This window comes from Pongo pygmaeus, chromosome 1, assembly GCF_028885625.2.
Source record: "Pongo pygmaeus isolate AG05252 chromosome 1, NHGRI_mPonPyg2-v2.0_pri, whole genome shotgun sequence".
Lineage (NCBI taxonomy): Eukaryota > Metazoa > Chordata > Mammalia > Primates > Hominidae > Pongo > Pongo pygmaeus.
The window spans coordinates 110240523-110260556 of NC_072373.2; the positions used below are offsets into that span (position 1 = coordinate 110240523).

At 43.8% G+C, this 20034-nt stretch overlaps 1 protein-coding gene across 1 annotated transcript; it reads right to left on the reverse strand.

Annotated features, from left to right (window-relative positions):
- Positions 1 to 9104: 9104 nt before the first annotated feature.
- LOC129015909 (3 beta-hydroxysteroid dehydrogenase/Delta 5-->4-isomerase type 1-like) lies at positions 9105 to 16555 on the reverse strand. The gene is given in 3 exon segments (XM_054454618.1): positions 9105 to 10216; positions 12423 to 12587; positions 16411 to 16555. Coding segments are annotated over 3 exon segments (1206 nt in total). The 3' UTR covers positions 9105 to 9320.
- Positions 16556 to 20034: the final 3479 nt, after the last annotated feature.

The following is a 20034-nucleotide window of genomic DNA, read 5'->3' on the forward strand; positions in this document are numbered from 1 at the left end:
GTCATTACTGATCTGCCCTTTTAAGATCTTTTATTCTGAGAAGAACCAAAGGGACTGCTTTGAGTCACACATTTTATGAACTAATTTTTTAAGGGACTGCCGTTTTGAAAGTCTGGGGATTCACTTATTTTTACTTCTGGGTTCTGAATTGCAGTTATAGGCAAGCCGAGCTGTACCGCCATACTTCATTTTTCCTTTCTAAATATGTGGTGGTAGACATGCAATATATATATTTGGGTCAAGCAAATAGGCCTTAAAAGTTATTACCAGGTAGTCTGCTATGGGACTGCTTTCTCTTTTGGTGTTTTCCATGCTAATGTTCTTTTGACCCAGCTCTTGGCTCTGTGGGTTAATATGGGCAAAAGTGAACCTGTGCTATGGCATGGGTTCATGCAGGAAAGTGTCCAGTCAAGGAATAATAGAAGACATTTCAGGTCTGTTGGCTTAGGTAGTGACCGATTCTGCTGGGTTCCATCCTAACTCACTGTTTTCCCCCTTGGACGGCTATAATTTTCCAGATCTGCTAATGTATTTTGATCCAGCTTTGTCTTTCTGGATTAATTTATTTAATAAATATTTATGAGGCCCTCTATGACACTGGGCATGATTCTAAGCTCTTGGGAACGTAGCAGGGAGCAAGACTGCCTAAGGTCCATATGCGGGTACAGATACACAATAAAATCTACAACTGAGGTTAGTTGCAGGCTTTGGTAAGAGCTAGGAGGAGAGAGACAACGTGATGTGATGAGTGAAGCAGAGCATATTTCAGAGAGGATAGTGAGGGATGTCTCACCTCTTTAGGGAGGTGACAGTTCAGCTGAGATCTACATGTCAACAGAGAGCCAACCATGAGATGAGAACGCCATTTTATGTAAAGGGAATGACAAATGTGAAGATTCAGAGGCAAGAAAGTTTTGCTTGTTTATGGAATAGAAGGAAGGTCGATCTCTCTGGGGCATCATGAGTAAAAGGGAAGTGATGAGGAGTTGGAAAGTTGAGCAGATCATTCAGTGCCCAGGAGAGCTGGAGATCAGTTTATAGTGTGTAGTAAATGGAATGGGAAGCCACAGAAAGGTTTTAAATAGGTGAGACATAGGATTTGATTTTAGTTTAAAAAAATCTCAGGCTGTTGTATGGAGAACAGAGTTTGGCAAACAGCAAGAGAGATCATGGGAAAAGCCACTACTGCCACTATTCATTTAGACAGATATATTTTTTTCTCTAACCTTCTTTCTCGTTTTTTTTTTTTTTTTTTGAGACAGGGTCTTGCTCTGTCACCCAGAATACTGATGTGCAGTGGCACGATCCTCAACTTCCCAGGCCAAGAGATTCTCCTACCTCAGTCTAAGGAGTGGCTGGGACCACAGGTGTGCACCACCATGCCTGGCTAGACTTTTAACAAATTTTTAATTTTGTAGAGATGGGGGTCTCCCTATGTTGCCCAGGGTGGTCTCAAAATCTTAGGTTCAAGTGATCCTCCCACCTCGGCCTCCCAGAGTGCTGGGATTACAGACATAAGTATCCATGCCCAGCTATCTCTAACTTTGCTGTGAGTGGGCCTCTGCCCACCTTCCAATTAGAGAAACTGTAGCTGGTCACCTTGGAATTCTTGAGGTTTGATTAGTTTAAGCTACAGATTTTCTTAACCTTGGAGAGCTGTTTTGTTTTTCTTTTAAATGTAGAGTGATTAGTTAGAGTGAGGCCTAAGTATCTGTAATTTTGTAGAAACTCCCCAGGTGATTTTAATGAGGAAATAGGGTTGAGAACTCTGTAGGACCAATTAGGGACCCACCATTCTTTCTTGGGGATTACAGTAAGTATAAAACATAAGGTTCAAATCCTCTCCTCCACCAATATTATGGAGGCATAGGGCAGTGCAAGGTGCAACAGGCTTTGTCTGCTCCTGGTAGACCACCTTTCACACAACTGCTCCAAATAGTGAAGACAGTAAAATAAGAGCCAGGAAAAGTGCCTGTCTTGGCTTTCCATTAGATAACTTCCACTGCTGCCATCAATCCAGCAGTGGAAGGCTGCTGCTGGCCTTCACCGTCCTCGCCATTCATAGTCTGTTTTCCTCCCCTTCTCTCATATCTTTATTTTCCCAACTCAGCTCACTTAACAAATCAAAACCACAAGCATGACTCCTTTTCTCAGTTGCCCTTGGCATTCACATAATTTCCATCCTCTCTGCCCCGTGGGAGGGGAGGAGCACACCTGGCCAATCTCCAGCATGAATTGCCTAGTGCTTGCTCCTCTCTCTCATTGTCACAGCCGCAAGTGCCCTGCAGATTGCAGTTTTCTGCTGCCAGACTGTGGTTTTAAGTTCATCTCTGCTAATCCAAAGCACATTCCAATGGGTTTCAATTTCCAGCTGCTCCCCTGGGATCCAAACCACTGTTCACAGTGCTCTCTGCATCCAGCTGGTGCCCTGCCTCATTCCAGCAGCTGGGAATGTCAACTTTGGAAGCCAATGTGGTAGGCGGCAATTTGTTCCATATACCACTTTGCCCTGTGTTCAAGAAGGTTGAAAAAGGTATCAGTGTACATGTGGTGTTCAAGCTGACTTTCCCACTCATGCATTTGAAAGATGTTTAGCCTAAGTAAAAGTATTGGCAGACTCCATTTCCTGGAGACCAGGGATTCATTGAAAGCAGTTCCATGCATTCTTTTTATTCACTAAAGACACTCCACTGAGATGCTTTTCTGGACCTACTAGGGCTGAAGTAAGGAGTGATTCTGCCTGGGGGTTCTGATACCGTCTGTGTACAGCTGGCCTTCCCTGGGCCCCAACACTGTGACTCATTAAGAGCAGAGCCCCTGAGAAGTTCACCTCTCACCTGAGTGGGCAAGTGCGGGGCCTAGTGCTCAATGCTAGGGAGACAGATATGAGAGAGGTACAGATGCTTACATATTCCAACACCATTTAAGGGCAAAGGTGAAGGCTGATTTTGTTTCCTTCCCGCCCAACCTGCTTGTGGTGAATTATTTTGCCAACTATAAGTATGATTTTCAGGGGCACAAGGGACTGCAAGGGGTGGGAGATGGATGGGGGAACTTCTTCCTGTCAAGGCTTCACATGTTATGCTAGGGCAAGATGGTACATTCAGCAAAAGCTCGGAGTTAAGCAGATTCTCTGCCAAGGACTTTGGAACTGTAAGTCAGGGTCCCCACCATTGCTGCAAATCAGGCAATGTCCACTGTACCTGGCTTTGTTGAGTGAGGGAAAGGACAGTGTGTGACCTTGGAAAAGCTAGTTCACTTTGTCAAGGGGCTGGAAAAGGATCTGACTAGACAGTTATCTTGTCAAGTGTAGCATTAGTGAATGTCTGAAACAAGGGTCACCTCAAGGTTTCTGCTGAAGTAGCTCTGCTGATTTCTGCGTCAAAGTTAATAGATTCGGTAGAAATCACAGACAGGACTTCACAGCCTGAGATTCACTGGACTGACACAGCCAATGTTCAGTGTTGCTGAAGCCTGCACCACCACGCCTGATGAAGCCCTCTTTAGCTCTATAATTTGAACTCCACAAAGATATTGAACTGTCCTAGGGGAGCCAGAGAGCCTTTTCCATTTACCCATGATTGATCGATGAATGATAGTTGTTTTACCTGCTGCTAAAAGAAGTTCTCATAATCAGGACTGGCTACATATTTTACAGGGATAGGGCCAGTGCAAAATAAAATGTGGGGTCTCATGTCAGTCCCTTAAGCCAAGCACAGGCCCCGTGTGACCTCACCAGCCATGTGCCCTCAAAGCTGCCCTGCTCAGAGCTACACCAGGGATTTGACAGACTCCAGATGGTGTGAGAAGGAGTTAGGGCCGGGCTCATGAGAAGGGTATTCCTACCTCTGTGGCCAGGATTCATGTTAGGATAACCATAGGCCTGCAGCCCATCTCACACCCACCCCTCTGTCACCAGTACCTGATTAGGAAGAAGGGCTGACTTCACTAGTGCTGGTTCTTCCATTTCTTGAGGAAAGATTACACTATTCAATAGGGAGCTTCAGGTTTCCAGAACAGACTACTGACTGTTTTGGAGTCTGTAACTGACCCCAGTGACCCCTGCCTTTGGGGAGAGAATGGCTGAGGCACTTTCTGTTCATCCAGACTTCCCTCTCCACTTCCTCATAATGAACCTCTTTCAGATCACTGACTCAATTCCCTGCTCATTAGTATTGGGTGAGACCTTGGGCTGTGATAAAGGAAAAGAACTCCCACCCAAATTCCCATCAGAGCCCTCTGATGTCTTAAGAAGCACATGTACCCAGAGAGGTTGAGTGGTCCTCACATGAGTCTCCTAAGAGTGGGAAACTCTCTTTTGAATTCAGTTTTTAAAAGCAAATTTTCTCTCTCTTTGTTTTTCTTTCTTCCTTTCTTCTTTCTTTCTTTCTTTCTTTCTTTCCTTCTTCTTTCTTTCTTTTTTCTTTTTCTTTTTTTTTGTAGTATAAAAATACTCCAGGCATTGCATGATTTCAGGTTTTGGATCTAATTCCCAGTCCCTTTATAACCATGACAGCTGGACTTCACCTTCATCAACATTTCCTTTTCCCTGCTCATGGGCCTCTCACTCCCACATTGACTCTTCACATCACACAAACAAGTTCATTCTCAACCCCATACCTGCTGTGTGGCTTCCCTTTTTTCCCATTCTCATCATGATAATCCAGGTTCTTCAGGTTCATCAACACCTTGAAAAGTCATCTTTGAATTCTTTCTTGCTTTGTCATTCAAAGCATTCTGCTATCTGACTCCCCATCTCTTCCTCTCTCCATTCTAACAGTTCCATTTGCTTGTGTTTTATCCATCCATCCATCCATCCATCCATCCATCCATCCATCCATCCATCCACCCACCCATTCACCCATCCATCCATGCATCCATCCATTCTTCCATCAGCCCGTGTGTCTATTTTGTGTCAGACACTGGGGACAGAGAGATGATATGGTGAGTTACTGTCCTCGAGACATGGCAGTGTAGGGGTGGGGAACAGGATATATAAGTGAAAAATTAACGGCAGTGCAACTAGATATGCACAAAGCATGGAGGCTGTAAAATAAGAAGCTGGGAAGGATGCACTGGCAGGAGAGCTGGGCACCCGCTAAGCAGACAAAATGCCGTGCAGTGGCCTGGGTAGACGTAAAAGCATGCTGCATGCAGGAAGCCCTGAGTTTTGGAAAATTGTTGAGGCACGAAGTAGGAGAATCTGGGGGTAGGACAGGGATTGGTGGTAAGAATTAGTCTGGAGTGTTAGGCAGGGCCCAGGGCTTCAGAGGTCCTATATGTTCTGCTAAGGCGCTCAGGCTCATCCTGACAGTCCTGGGGCTCCACCCAGTGGTTCGTTTTAAGGAAGGGCGTGACATGGTGAGACTAGTTTGGAGAGACAACTCTGGCAACACTGCTGCAGATAGGTTTCACGGGTGACTCTCCAAGGTGGGGAGGCCTGTGGGGGGAACGGGGGGTAAAAGTAGGAATGATGTTACCAGGGAGGAAGAGGACACATTCAAGAGGTGTTGTGGAGGCAAAGTTGGTAGCACTGAATGATAGGTGGGTGGAGTGGGGGGCTGCCATTCAGGTTTCTGGCTTGAGAAAGTGGGTGCATGAGAGTTTTGTGCCCACACCCAGTGCTGTCTAAACTAGTGGCCATTCTGCCTCGGGCCTGCCTCAGTTGCCCCTGTATTCGGTTTTGTTACCAATGCATAAATCAGGCCTTCATTTCTTACCTAGGTTCTTGAAGTATCCTCATCATCTCTTTCAGTCCAGCCTACAAAATACTGCCATCATAATCTTCCAGGGACAGCTGAACAATTCCCATTGCATAATGAATGATGTCCCAGCTTTTAGCATCAACATCAATATTCATCGCTGGAGGAGACATTCTTTTCCCATACAGTCCAATTTTTGAGAAAAGATGAGGCATGTTATATGTGAAATAATTGATTGTCAAGTGGTCTTTAAGAGGGGCACAGACTCATACTCTGAGGGCAAAGAAGGAAGAAGGCAGGGTGTCTCTAGAAGTGACGCCGGGTGATCCTGTCTGTGCCCATCATGTCTTTCTAGGTGTATCTTCCACCTTTCCCCTGGCCTAGTGTTCTCTGGTCTGGTCTCATTGTTGCCTAAAAGTGACCCCTTTTACCACCTGGGTCTTTGCAGACTGCATCGCCTCTGCCTGGAACACTTTCACTCATATTCCTGTCTGTTGAAATCTTATCCATCTTTTGATATCCAGCCCAAATGCAAGGACCCCATGAATCCCCTATGGGAATGGATCCTCCGGAAGCACTTTCTTTTCATATGACACTCTGCACATTTACTGTGCACAGCACCTAACATGGCTCGTATTTTATCTCCCTCACTGGACCACTAGACTGGGAGCAGAAGTGGAAAATTGGAGGCCTTAAGCCTGGGTCCAGCCTTTGAATGTGTTTTGTTAGTTTGCATATTATTCCCCAACCAAATTTAATTTATTAAAAAAAAACCCTGTGTTAAACATACAGAAAATTTGAAAATATGATATAATAATGTATATTTGGGACATCACCAAGAATGAACAGATTTGCTACTGACACCTTGCCACCCACTTTTTAAGATACAAAATATTACACATGCAGTTTGAACACTAGCCCACACATCCCTCTTAAAGCTGGTCTTCACACTGCTTTTTCAAATTTAGAGTTACTAATATTTAGAAATCAAAAGATTTCACATAAGAATTGGCCTCCCACCACTTTCCTGCCCGTTCTCAGCAGACCACTGCGGGTTCCACACCCCACCCAGGCCCTCAGAGCCTGCCTGTCTGGTCTGTGGCTGAGTCTTGCACCTGAGCTCCCTCATCTGCCCTCTGTACATGCTTCCCAGCAGTTGTGGGGGGGCTCTTCATGCCCCTCGTCCTCCTCCAAACCACTGCCCTGGCTGTGCCCCCACCTGGACCCAAGAATCCAAGGCCTCATTCAAGCCCCATGGGCTCCTGTGGCTTTTCCCAGTGATTTCAGCTCAGATCCATTCTCTGTACTCATATACACCTAGCTCTTAAGCCGGTGGCTGAGCACTTGCCTGTGCTTTCATTTATTCCTTTGCCAGGTACCTTGCAGAGCCACCCAAAAGTCCCCGCTGGGTCTGCTTTACTTGTTCTTCCCTCTGAGATTTTGCTGCCCCATGTGATGCATTGCGTGAGGTGCAGTGGGGCTTGGTGCAGGATCTCTGCCCGCCTGGCACCAGTAGGTGTAAGAAGGGATGGCACATATTGTTGGCCACAACACAACAAGGCCTCTATGCTTGTTCAGTTGAGAATTCTGGCCATCCGATTCCCTCATATGTCTTCGATCACTCCTTGCTGCCTGATGGAGATATGTCCTTTCCCTTTCCTTCCCAGTGAAAATTGCCCTGGTGGTTCATAGGTGTGGGGTTTCACTAGGTTGAAAAACAAGGAGGAAGGGCTTTTATCCCAGATTCCACCACCCTCCTTTCCCTTCCATGCAATTTTGCATTAACATATGGATGGTGCGCATGCCTTTCAAGAGCTGGACAGATGCTGGCTCTTGCATTTCGTGCAGAGGACGGGGCAGGAGGGGTGTTCCATTTTTCACCTTACCCTACTGCCTGGGGCCACTCCACCCTGAAGCTAGTGCTGATCATCTGTTCCTTGGGGTTTTGAAAGTGGTGGAAATCTGTTCATCTGGGCTAGAATGTTTTTCTCTTTTCCCATCAGAACGAACACTGATACTATATCCTTTTTGATAATCCACTTCAACTGATTAATGATGTGTAAATTTCCTGTGTAGGAAAGAAGCCATCTTGATCTTGGGTGTGACTCTCATCATTGCTGTCACACCCAGATGCAAAGGGAGACAGCTTCCCCTCCACACACTCTGACCCCACAGCAACCTCCTCACCTGCTTCAGTTCAGCTTTGTCCCTGATGTCCCTGAGGCTGGACTTTGTTTGTTTGTTTGTTTTTACTTTTGCTTCTTTGGTTGGTTATTGACTATGTCATCATTGAAGTCCCCAAACTTGTCCTGATTTGCTTCCACTTCTCAGGCACATTGAGAAGAATAAGAGGGCCAGTGATTAAAAGGGAGATGGGGGGAAGGAAAGTGGCTAAGGAGATGGAAGAATAAAGGAAGAAACGATGTGATTCAAAGGAGAGAAGGATAACGAAAAAGAAAGAGGCAGTTAAATCTGGGGATGTGGGATAGTACACTTCTACTTTTTGAGCTGAATAGGAGATGTATTTTGAAGAAGTTCACACTTGTTCCCTTTACTTGCCCAAGAACCCATGGTGTGGCTTCATTATGTGATTTGAAAGGGTGAAATGCAAGGTTATTAATGACCAGAATGGCCAACACACATATAGCCAGGTGTGTCCTAGAGACCTTCAAGGAAATTGGCACTAAAGCTGGTGGAGGCTGGATGCATTTTTGCTTGCTGTCCCCTGCTCAAGACCATTTGGTAAGGCATGCAAGCTCTTCCAGATGCCCCTCAGGGAATTTCCTGAGTTTTAGAGAATCCCCTGCATGGGATTTTGCAACAAAGAGGTAACCCAAATAAGCTAGGGTTCTCCCAAGGATTGCCACCCCATGTTCCAGTGCTCTGCCATACCACTGACAAGACCAGTTCAGGCTGTTTGATTTGGTGGAAAGATAAGGACTTTCAGGGTCAATTTCCTGATAGCAGGCCTAGCCACTAATCAGTTGACTGTGAACAAATTTCCTCACCAATAAAATGGAAATAGTCACTCCGCCTCAAAGGTTTCTGATGAGTATTAAATGAGGTAATATATGTCATATGTAGCTCATGTTGTACATTCCTGAAATAAGGCAGAGCTTATTCAGCCTTCAGCCACCCTTCCTGACCCTCCCACTACTCTGCTCACCCCCCAACCCCAGCTTCATGCTACTCTTCTGAGTTGGAGATGGTGATACCTGGAAATGAAAGGGAAAGGAGGAAAGTATGTATTAACAGAAACCATATCTCCCTCCAGGTTAAGCATGAAAACATTTATTGCTCATTTCCTTGAACTGTGTGAAGAAATAGGAGACTTAAAAGAAAAGAAATCCTTTCTCATTTAGGAGGAGAAATGGAGCTCTAGCAGTTAAAAGAGACCCGTAAGATAAAAGAGACCACAGTTGTTCAGAATCAGCCACTGAGATTTGGAAAAAGCAAATCATATTGTCTGTCCTCTGGTATATGATTAGGACAGAAAGCTTCTGGTTGGGCCAGGGAATGGGGAGGTTTTGATGACACGAGGAAGACAATAAGTTGGGCATTGTGTGAAAGGGAGGCAGCAGGACCTGGGCTTATGCCCTTGTCACATTCTGTATGGAGTCAGGAGGATGGAGCTTGATGACATCTCCTAACAATGCCCACATGCACATCTCTGTCATCCTTAAATCGCTGAGACTTGGACTTCAGGGTCTCCTTGTGCTGGTCCACAAGGGAATCAGCCCACTCCATGGTTTTCTGCTTGGCTTCCTCCCAGCTGTAAAGTGGCTTATATGCGAGATCTCGCTGAGCCTTCTTGTAAGAGAAGGTGAACATGCTATTTGACAATGTCACTGTGTGGCAGTCGAAGGGTGGTTGATAGGCGCAAATTGGCCTGAGCAGGAGGCTCACTATTTCCAGCAGGAAGCCAGTCCAGTACATCAGGGGTAAAAGAAGGCTCCATCTGGAATCAAGGCAGAGGCCAAACTCTTTGCTCAGGATGTAATTAGGGTTATCATAGCTTTGGTGAGGCGTGTCATCTGAGATGTAGTACAACTGTCCTAGGACACTTGGGGCCTTCTTGGGGTCCCGCAGGGCCCTCAAGGCCAGAATGTGGGCCCAGGCCATGTTGCCAACATAGACTGCGTTGGCTGTGGAGAACTTGCTGACACTCGACAGGATCCCATTGTTGTTCAGGGCCTCATTTATATTGGCAGTAAGAAATGGGCTTCCTTCCCCATGGATATACATGGGTCTTAAGGCACAAGTGTACAAGGTATCACCATTTTTCAGAGTCCACCCATTAGCTGCCAGCACGGCCTTCTCAGCAAGCTTTTTGCTGTATGGTTATGGAGCGGAGCGTGTATTTTCCAGACAGTCTTCTTCATGGGCATTCTCAATGATTTCCTTGTAGGAGTTGGGCCTGGCTAACTGTAGGGTACTGGTGTAGATGAAGACTGGCACAGTAGCTTGGACACAGACCTCCAACAGGAGCTGGGTACCAGCCCAGAAAGAGCATGCTTTCAGTGTCAGGAAGTATCCCTAAGGGAGGGCCAAACACATGTACAGATCCATGTGCCCCACTCCCCACTCCCAAGTGCAGTTGTTATAACAGACTCAGGATACATTCTTCTGTGGCTCTGACTGACACTGGGCCACACTACAGCCATAGGAAAATCACAAAAATGAAAAGAAACTGACATGTGGGTTCTGGAGAGCAAGAATTTTTAGACTTTTGGGTTTCAAGGACGTTTGTGTGTGTGTGTGTGTGTGTGTACCTTAATTTTGGAAAATGACCTAGGGTTATCACTCTTTGTTTTGCCAAGTAAAGACATTGAAAAGTTATGATTTTTCATCAATACCATTAAAGACAGATCGTTTAAAATTTAAAAATACTCTGAGTATATGGATAGTCCCAGTCCTTAGGCAGAAAAGGGCAGTGGAAGAGTTCACATGACACACACAAATACACAGTATGCAGGCAATATACACTCTTCAATATGCATGAAATTGTTGGCATTTTCCTCATTTTGTTGAGGACTCATAAAACTTTGTCACAAGGACCATCTCTGGAGTCACTGAGTAAACAGTGGGTTGTGGGAACATGCTGGAGACCCACACTCTTTTCCTGATTGTGTGTTCCCTGGGAAAGAGGCTCCCAATTTAAAGTCTCTAAATTTAAATTCAAGTGCAATTTGAATTTCTCAGGCTTTCAAAAATTAATCTAATGAGGGAGCAAATTTGGAGTTAGTTTACCTTCAAGGGGGAATTGATCAACATTGTGAAGTATTTTCTAAGCCTGGGAGTGATAATGGTTTTAGGAAACAGATGTCTCTAACACTTTCCTTGTCATTTCATATCCCCTCTTGTATGGAGCTGTGGAGAGCAGGAATTAAACTAAAAAACTGGTTACTCTTAGCATCCTCCTTGCATTGTAGGGATGCTTAGAGGTATGGGTAAGTAGCAACTGGAAAGGGTTTTTTTTTTTTTTTTTTTTTTTAGGTGGTGCTGGAGACTCAAAAGCAATTAGTTGCTTTAGAAAAGGAGTTTGAGGCTGGGTGCAATGGCTCAAGCCTATAATCCCAGCACTTTGGGAGGCAGAGGCGGGTGGATCACCTGAGGTCAGGAATTTAAGACCTGCCTGGCCAACATGGTGAAACCCCCTCTGTACTAAAAATACAAAAAAAATTAGCTTGGCATGGTGGTGGGCACCTGTAATCTCAGATACACTGGGAGGCTGAGGCAGGAGAATTGCTTGAACCTGGGAGGTGGAGGTTGCAGTGAGCAGAGATCGTGCCATTGCACTCCAGCCTGGGTGACAAGAGCGAAACTCTGTCAAAAAAAAAAAAAAAAAAAAAAAAAGAAAAGGAGTTTGAGTAGACTGAATGTGGAGGGCCAGGCCAGGGGTTGGAGTGCTGCAGTGCTGAAGACTGGGCTCTGGAGATAAGAGAGTGAGAGTTCATTAGAAGATTCCTTAAGGAAATGTGTCTGAATTTAAAGTAGGTTGGAAAGCCAGGATTCAGAAAGACCACCAAGCATTTAACGGATGAGGATTGAATGAGGGTGCACTTTGGGCACCTGGCTGGAAACAGCTATGTAATAGCAGACCCTGTGGTGAGCTGAAGAGATTGTATTCTGGAAACTGGGAAACTCTTTTTGTTAAGAAAATATTGTGGGAAGGCATGTGCTGGATAATTCTGTCCTGACAGACCTCTGTGAACCAGCTTTGCTAGTTCTCTCGAGAGGATTTCTTCTTTGAGGTGGGCAGGAAGACTCTGAATGTTCTCATCAGCCTACACACAAGGTTCAAAATGATGACTATGATGGCACCTGGAAGGTCAGATTCTGGTCCGGGGAGCCAACGGGTAGCTGGATTTCAAGAATCTGAAGTCAGAGATCAGTTGACTTTTGACTGGGGCCACAGTAGAAAGAGCTTCCACAGCCTTTGGAGTCACACAGGAGTGAGTTTAAAGTCGAACTCTCCTACTTACTTACTTACTCAACTGTGGGACTTTGGACAAGTTGCTTGTCATTGCTCAGTCCTAGTTTTCTCTTCTATAAAACTGAAAATATCAGCCTTGAGTTCCCCCAGTCGGTAGTGATCAGCAAAGTCACTTGGCCCAGAGCGCAGCAGGTGTTCAATGGATAGACTTCTCTTTCCTTCCTGTCCTTCTTTCTGATCCTCATTTCCCCACCTTGCTTTATCTCCTCCCCAGGCTACCCTACCTTTCACACTGACATTCATGATAGACTCTCTGTGAGTGAGTCCGAAGACATCAATGATACAGGCGGTGTGGATGATGACTGAGACATCTTGGCAGGCTCTTTTCAGGAATGGCTCATCCAGAATGTCTCCTTCCAGCACTGTCAGCTTGGTCTTGTTCTGGCGTTCTGTGTGAGCAGAGGTTAGGTCATTGGAATGATTTCTCTATCTAGCTGAGAAGTTTTCTGATAAAGGTGATGTTACATAAGTGCTCAAGGACGGTTAGAGTGGGGTGTTAGAATGGAGGGCATACATTCAATGGAAAGAACAAGCAAACAAAGGCACAGAAATCAGCATGTGCAGCAGTTTACTAGGAAAGAGCAAACATCTGTTTCTACCTGATCTCATTTCAGAAAAGTAATCTGAGCAGTGAGCTGTCAGGTGTGCCTAGAATATAAGCATTGCTAGAGTTGTGGAGACTCACCAAATTTCTTAAGGAGCCTAGGGTGATTGTGGAGAGTTGGGTATAAGAGGGAAAAAGTGAATTTAATTTTGTAGGTGATGAGGAATCAGGTATGGAATCATGATTTTGGGTCTCCAGCATCATGTCAAAGAAAAATGCTTATTGATATTTGGAATAAAAGAGAAACAGGTCAGGTGTGGCGCGGCTCATGCCTATTTCTTTTTGCATTGCAAATATAAGTAAGCAATTTTTGGAACTTTGGGAGGCCAAGGCGGGTAGATGGTTTGAACCTCGAGGGTTGAGACCAGCCTGGACAACCTGGCGAAACTCCGTCTCTACTAAAAATACAAAAATTAGCCCTGTGTGGTGGCATCTGTCTATAGTCTTCACTACTCAGGAGGCTGAGGCAGAAAGATGGATGGAGATGGATGGAGCCTAAGAGGTGAAGGTGGCAGTGAGCTGAGATTGCACTTCTGCACTCCAGCCTGGGGGGTAGAGCAAGACCCTTTCTCAAAAAAAAAAAAAAAAAAAAAGGAAGAAAAAGAGAAAGAGAAACAGAGGCAGAGTTGTGGTGTAGGCAGTTAACCTTGGCTTGAGGATATAAATGGACTGGTATAGGGAAAATGAGAAAGCCAGGTGATCAAGAGATTAATCAGAATGTCTGTGCCAAAGTTTAGATGAGGACTGGAACCAGAGTCCAGCAGTGGAAGCAGAGGAGGGGAGAGATACACCAGGTTAGAATTTGAGACCTTACCTTGAAGGTCCTGGTACCTATTGGAGCTGGGCTGAGAGGAAAAGAAGAAGATAAAATCACCCCTATGGTTTCCTGCTTGGGCAACTGGGAGGAGAGTGGAGCCATTACTAGGGAATTGAGGATGGGTGTAAATGATGAATGTTATTGAAAAACTATTATCAGATATCATCAAAAGCAGATAGCAATGCTGAAAATGAGTTAGCCGCCAATGAATTAACATCCCAGCTGTCTAGTGTCTAGCCAAGGGCAGCGGATACAACATCCATATCTTCAGGCTCCTCGGAAATCCACAGGAAGTGATGCTGCCAGTAAAGTTGTCACCCGGAATTAGCCCACAAAATGACCACCATGCTACATGGAGCTCAGATAAATACTCTACACTCATTTGTGCTTTATAATCTGCATACGGCTCACAGCTTGCTTATTTCCTTTTACAGCTATCTTGTGAGGTAGGTATTTTGAGTCCCACTTTATTGGTGAGGAAACTGAGGCTCAGATAAGTTAAAGGACAGATCTAAGGTCAGGCTTCTAGTAAGGCTCAAACCTGCCCATCCCACCAGAAGCCTTGTATTCTGTACCCCGGGTGCAGGACTGGCTGTTTAGAATCAACTTTTCTGAGAAAGAGTAAGAATAAGCTAGTTTAACTGAAATTGGCAACAAAGTCCAAAGAATTGTAAGAGTGAAATTCAGAGTGAAAAAAATCAAGGCTGGAGAAATTCCTTTCTGGGGTACAGGCGGGACCATTTACTCTCCTAATGCCTGTGCCATGTTTTGTCTACTCCCAGCCCCTTCCCATAGTCAAGCAACTCCAAGAAGGCCTGCATTGGGAGGAGTCAGGGAAGAGGCTTCTGGGGAGGAGGTGGTAACAGCCTGAGAGTGGAATTTTCTCTGGTTGTATTTCCCCCTCTTCTCCCTTCTCTGCTGCCTTCCTCTGCTGCCTTCCTCTGCTTCTCCTTTGCTGCCAACTTCACACAGACTGGCTCAAAGAAATTGCTATTTCAAAGCGGAAGAAGTCCAAAGCAGAGATAAAAGGACTCTTTGCGAACGAGTTTGCAGGGATCAAGAGGCACCAGGAAAGGGGACTTTGTTGATGGAGCTATAGGTTCCTCCTTCTAGAAGCTGCTAGACTAACTACTGCTTAAGCGCACAGATGCTGCACTAGACTGTGTGTGTTCAAATCCAGCTTTACCATATTCTAACTGCGGAACCTTGAACAAGTTAATTAACCTCTCTCTGGCTGTCTCCTCATCTGTAAGAAAGGAGGATAATAAAAAACCGATCTCATAGGGTTGTTATGAGGAGCAAATGAGACGACACTTGCAAAATGTTTAGCACAGTGCCTGACACAGAAAGAACACTGAAAAGTTTCTCTGTTTTTATCTTCATGCAGGCCCCTGCCTATTTATTATACCTTCTGAATTTTCACCATAGGAGAATGGTTCCCTTAGGCTGAGCATTGTTTTTTTTCTTTTGCTTGTTTGTTTGTTTTTTCTGGTATCAGGTGTTAGAGCACAAATATTGGTGAGATATAAAGATTACAAACATTTAATATTGGTCATATGTTAATCAAAGACACCATTAAAACAGAAGGTGGAGGAAATCGGACATTTGAAGAGGTCAGAGAAGAGTGAAAGAAGAGTAGATCATTGGGTGTGGTCCTGAGTGCTGTCAAGTGGGGGCTTTTCTGTGGGCAGGGGAGCACCCTCTGGGCAGCCAGAGCCCACATATAGACACACAGTCTCCCCAATCCCCTGGGTTCAGGAGGTGGACAGGGAATTGGTTTGGGGCACACAAAGAGGCAGAGAGAGAGTCTGAAGACCCACTTTGCCAAGCATCAACCTAATGGCCAAGTGATGGAGCCTCTGGAAGGAAGCTCTGGCCTAAGCATTGCTATACGTTGATCAGATGGCATTGGCAAGTAACTTTATGTTTCTAGACCTTGATGGGTTCATTGTCCAGTTGGATGTGACCCATTTTGTACCTTCCTCATGGGATTATTTGCACAAGGAGTTGCTACAGCAAATTCTGCAATCAATTCCTTTGGGGTATTGAGCAACAGAGAGAAATGGTTTAAAAAAAGCCATTTATAAGAAATCTAAATGAGGCATATCTGGCCTCATACTGCCTCTTACTCTGTCTCTGCTCTGTGCTGTGCACTTATGCACACTCTCTCTCTCACACTGATGCCCTCTCTCTCTCCTATCCTCTCTCTTTCTCATTCATTCACTGACTTTCTCATTCTCTCTCCTCCTCATTTTTTCTCTCTCTCTCTGACACACACACACAAACCACACAAACACTTATACACTCATCTTTACTTTTGCTCCCTTTTATTTTGCCTTCACTAAAAATCCTAAGGAAGCTTCCAAACAAAACAAAGTCCAGCACAGTCTAGAAAGGCAGGACCCACTGGTGAGGTCTTTAGGGTAATGGTGTCCTTTGTGAATGTTGCAAAGCAATCGCCAAGACAAAAAGCTTCAGACATAAAAGAGTTATATAGGCAAGAAAGAGAACAGATGTAGGATTTTCTTAATAGAAGAAGAGAGGCCTGGAGGCTGAGATGGCTGCCTCTCAAGTTCTGGGTCAGGGCCAGAATCCAGTCTCTGGACACTCCATTCAGTATATTTCACACTATGACATTTTATGCTATTTAATATTTCCTTTTTGATGACTTTGGATGTGGGATTGGCCTAGATTTTGCTACAACTTTCCATAACTTGCTAGACAAGGTCCACCTCCCCACACCCATGCAGGGTTTAAGCTGGAGCCACAACTATGACTCAAGTTTACTTACTAGAAAATTCCTCCCTCAATCCTGGTCTGAAGGCCCTGTCCAAGGCCCTGATCTCCTTCAGCTCTGTCTCCTCCACTAACAGGCAGATGATCCTCTGACCCAGAAACCCTCCTGCTCCTGTCACAAGGCAGCTCCAGCCTGTCATGGCCAATCCAAGGTAGCAGGAAACACTCTCCAGGAAACAGAAGATGCTGGGGAGAAGATCTTATTCTAGGGTGCCCCTAGAGAGGGCTAAAAAGGGAGATCGGATATTTATACACTCACACAGATGCCTTTTTACTTCCACCATTTTTTTTTGCAAAACTTCCATATCCTCACCATTGCCAGAAGTAGCTGAAGGAAAACGAAATAGCTCTAACCATTAGTTAGATTATTAATAGCTGGACAGAGTAGTCAGGGTGCTGGTCGCCTCATCCTTTGAGGCAAGCCTGGAGCTTTGTGCACTGTGGCTTCTGGCTCAGCCATTATCACCATGAACTCCTGCCACAAACTCATTGCTCTCTGCTCCTCCAGGATCCCTTTTCTCAGAAGAATAGTGACCTTTAAGTTTTATCTCCCAGGAACAGAAAGAGAAGTTTAATCTCCCAGGAACAGGAAGAGAAATTCAAGGCTGCAATGTGATAAAGAGTCTTGGGTTTAGACTTAACAGGGCACGAGTCAGTTGATACCAGCTCTCTGGGATCTGCAATCTGTGAGCTTAAAGTAGACTGGGAGAAATCTTCAAGTGCAATGTGAATTCTGACCTTGTGCAGTGAATACGTTTGGAAGGAAATCCACATTAGCCCATTATCTCCTCTCTCAGACTATCATTTGAGATGTTGTTCCTGTCTTGCAAGGTCTAGAAATTTGCAATGTTGACAGCTCCAATCACTAAATTTTATGTGAGGTGACTTTCTCTCCTACCCAATATATCCAAAACCTCAATTGCAATTTTCCCCTGGAGAGCTCTGGATTCCTAGACAAAGAACGTCACTGAAGGGAAGCTATCTAGTGATAACTGCTTAATTATATGGCCTGTACCACAAGAGTGGGGATTTCTGGTTGTATGACCCAGTGACTCTTATCATAGATGTCTGAACTTATCCCATATTTTTGGCTGCAAAACTATTCTCAGCAAATTCCTGAACTGAATATGCTGTGAATGCTTCTGTAGCCTATGCCTGACAACTGCCCAATATCACTACCATAAGCTCCCTAAAACACTTTCCTCTGTTTTAAAAAATCAAGATGTAATTTGTATTCATTAAAATGCCCAGATCTTAAGTGTTCAGTGCCAATGAACTTTGACAGTTATATATGCCCATGTAAGTACCACTCAAAGAAGATATAGACCATTTCCTTCACTCCATAAAGTTGTTTTCCAACTGTTCCCTGTTATTTCCCTGCCCTTCACCCAATCAATCTCATAGGCAACGACTTTCTGATTTTTATTCCCACAGAATTCCCATTTTCTATTTCAATTTCCTATGTTGTCATAATTTATTCTTCTAAGATCTCTGTGGTTCTGGATATATGTTTAAATATAAAATCATTTTAAAATTTAGTTTTGTGCATGATGTACAGAAAAAGTAACTGTTGATTTTCTCTATTGTTTGTTCTTTTTTATATTTCATGATTTTCATAATTGGATTACATTTATTAACTTTGGGTTTATTATACTCTTATTTTTCAGTATTCTTATGATGAAAGCATAGATAATTGACTTTAGTCCTTTGCTCATTTCCACTATAGGCATTTAAAGTTGTAAATTTCTCTCTAAGCACTGTGTCAGCGGTATTCAACATTTTGATGCACTGGGTTATCATCACTCAGTTAATGATGTTTCGCATTTTTTCTTGTGAGTTCGTCTATGACCAAAGTGTTACTCAACGTATGTTGCTTGTTTTCTAGGATTGGGAGTTTTTTAGATATCTTATTGTTATGGATTTCTAATTAAATACTATTGTGGCCAGAGCATGTACTCTGTATGATTTTGATCCTTGGATATATATTGAGACTTGTTTTATGTTGCAGCATATGGTCTATGTTGGTGAAAATGCCATAAGCACTTGAAAAGAATGCTTTCTGAAGTTGTTGGAAGTCATACTCTACCAATGACTTGGTTTGAAACTGCACTCTGGGTCTTGCCCTCTTCCCACATTGTAGACATTCACTTAATACTTGGAACGTGACTACCAGTGCTTCAAACCCACTTGCCTAGGAAAGGTTGGCCTTGTGCTGCAAGATGTAGCAGCTTGTTCTCTGAAGCTATCAGAACTAGCTACAGGCCCTGGGTCTTGCTGAGACTTGTGGAGCACTGTCTGAGGCCACCCAGGTGCATCGCAGGCCTTTGTCTGCTGTAGCAGGTGCTGGAGTGCACCTTAGATAGCCCTCATCTCCTTCAGGACAGTATCGCTCATTCCCTCAGCTGTTGAGAGTTCTGGAGGCTAATAGACCAACCAGTGTCTCTCTTGGAGTCTCTAAGTGGAACCAGTAAATATAAGCTTTCTTTAAACCAATAAATATCTCACTTTCTTTAGGAAAATGAGAAATAAAACAAAGGGCAAGACTGATGCAAGCCAAACTATCAACTTTCTTTTATTTTTAAACAGCTTTACTGAGGCATAATTGACATATCATAACATTCACCTGTTTTAAGGCACAGTTCAATTACTTTTAGTAACATTTTAGAGTTGTGTGACCATCATCACAATCCTGTTTTGGAACATTTCTTTCATTCCTAAGGAATTCCTCATGCTCATCAGTTGCCACCCCTTATTCCAAACCCCCCAGCTCTAGGAAGCCCCTAATTGATTTTCTGACTCCACAGATTTGATTTTCTGGACACCATATGAATAGAATCATAAAATATGTGGTCCTTTGTATCCATCTTCTTTCACTTAGCTAATATACTTTTGTGGTTCATCTATGTTGTAGCATGTATCAATATTTCGTTCCCTTTAGGTGTCAAATCCTATTAAATTGTATGGATGGCTCCCATTAGTTGATTCACTTATCAGTTGATAGACTTTCAATGTGTTTCCACTTTTTGGACTATTATGGATAAAGCTGATATAAATATTCACATTCACTTGTCGTGTTGACATACATTTTTACTTCTTTGCAGTAGACAGGTAGGAGTGAAACTGCTAGGTCATATGGAAATGTATCTTTAATGTTTTAAGAAACTACCAAATTGTTTTCCAATGTGGCTGCCTGTCCCATCAATAATGCATGAGTATTTCAATTTTTCACATCATTGTGTTTTCAATTCCTCCAATTGTTACTGTCTTTCCTTTTTATTATAGCATTCTAGTGGGTAAGAAGTGGTATCACATTGTAGTTTTGATTTGCATTTCCCTGCTGACTGATGATGCTGACCATCTTTTCATGTGCTTTATTGGCCATTCCTACACCTTTTTGGTGAAATGGCTATTCAAATATCTTCTCCATTTTAAAATTGGGTTATTTATCTTTTTGTTGTTTAATTGTAAGTGTATTTTATATTCTAGATACAATTCTTTATCAAATACATGATTCAAAATTTTTTTCTTAGTCTGTGGCTTATCTTTTCATTTTCTTTTTGATGTCCTTCAAAATGCAAACATTTTTAGTTTGATCATGTCTCATTTTTAAACTTTTTCC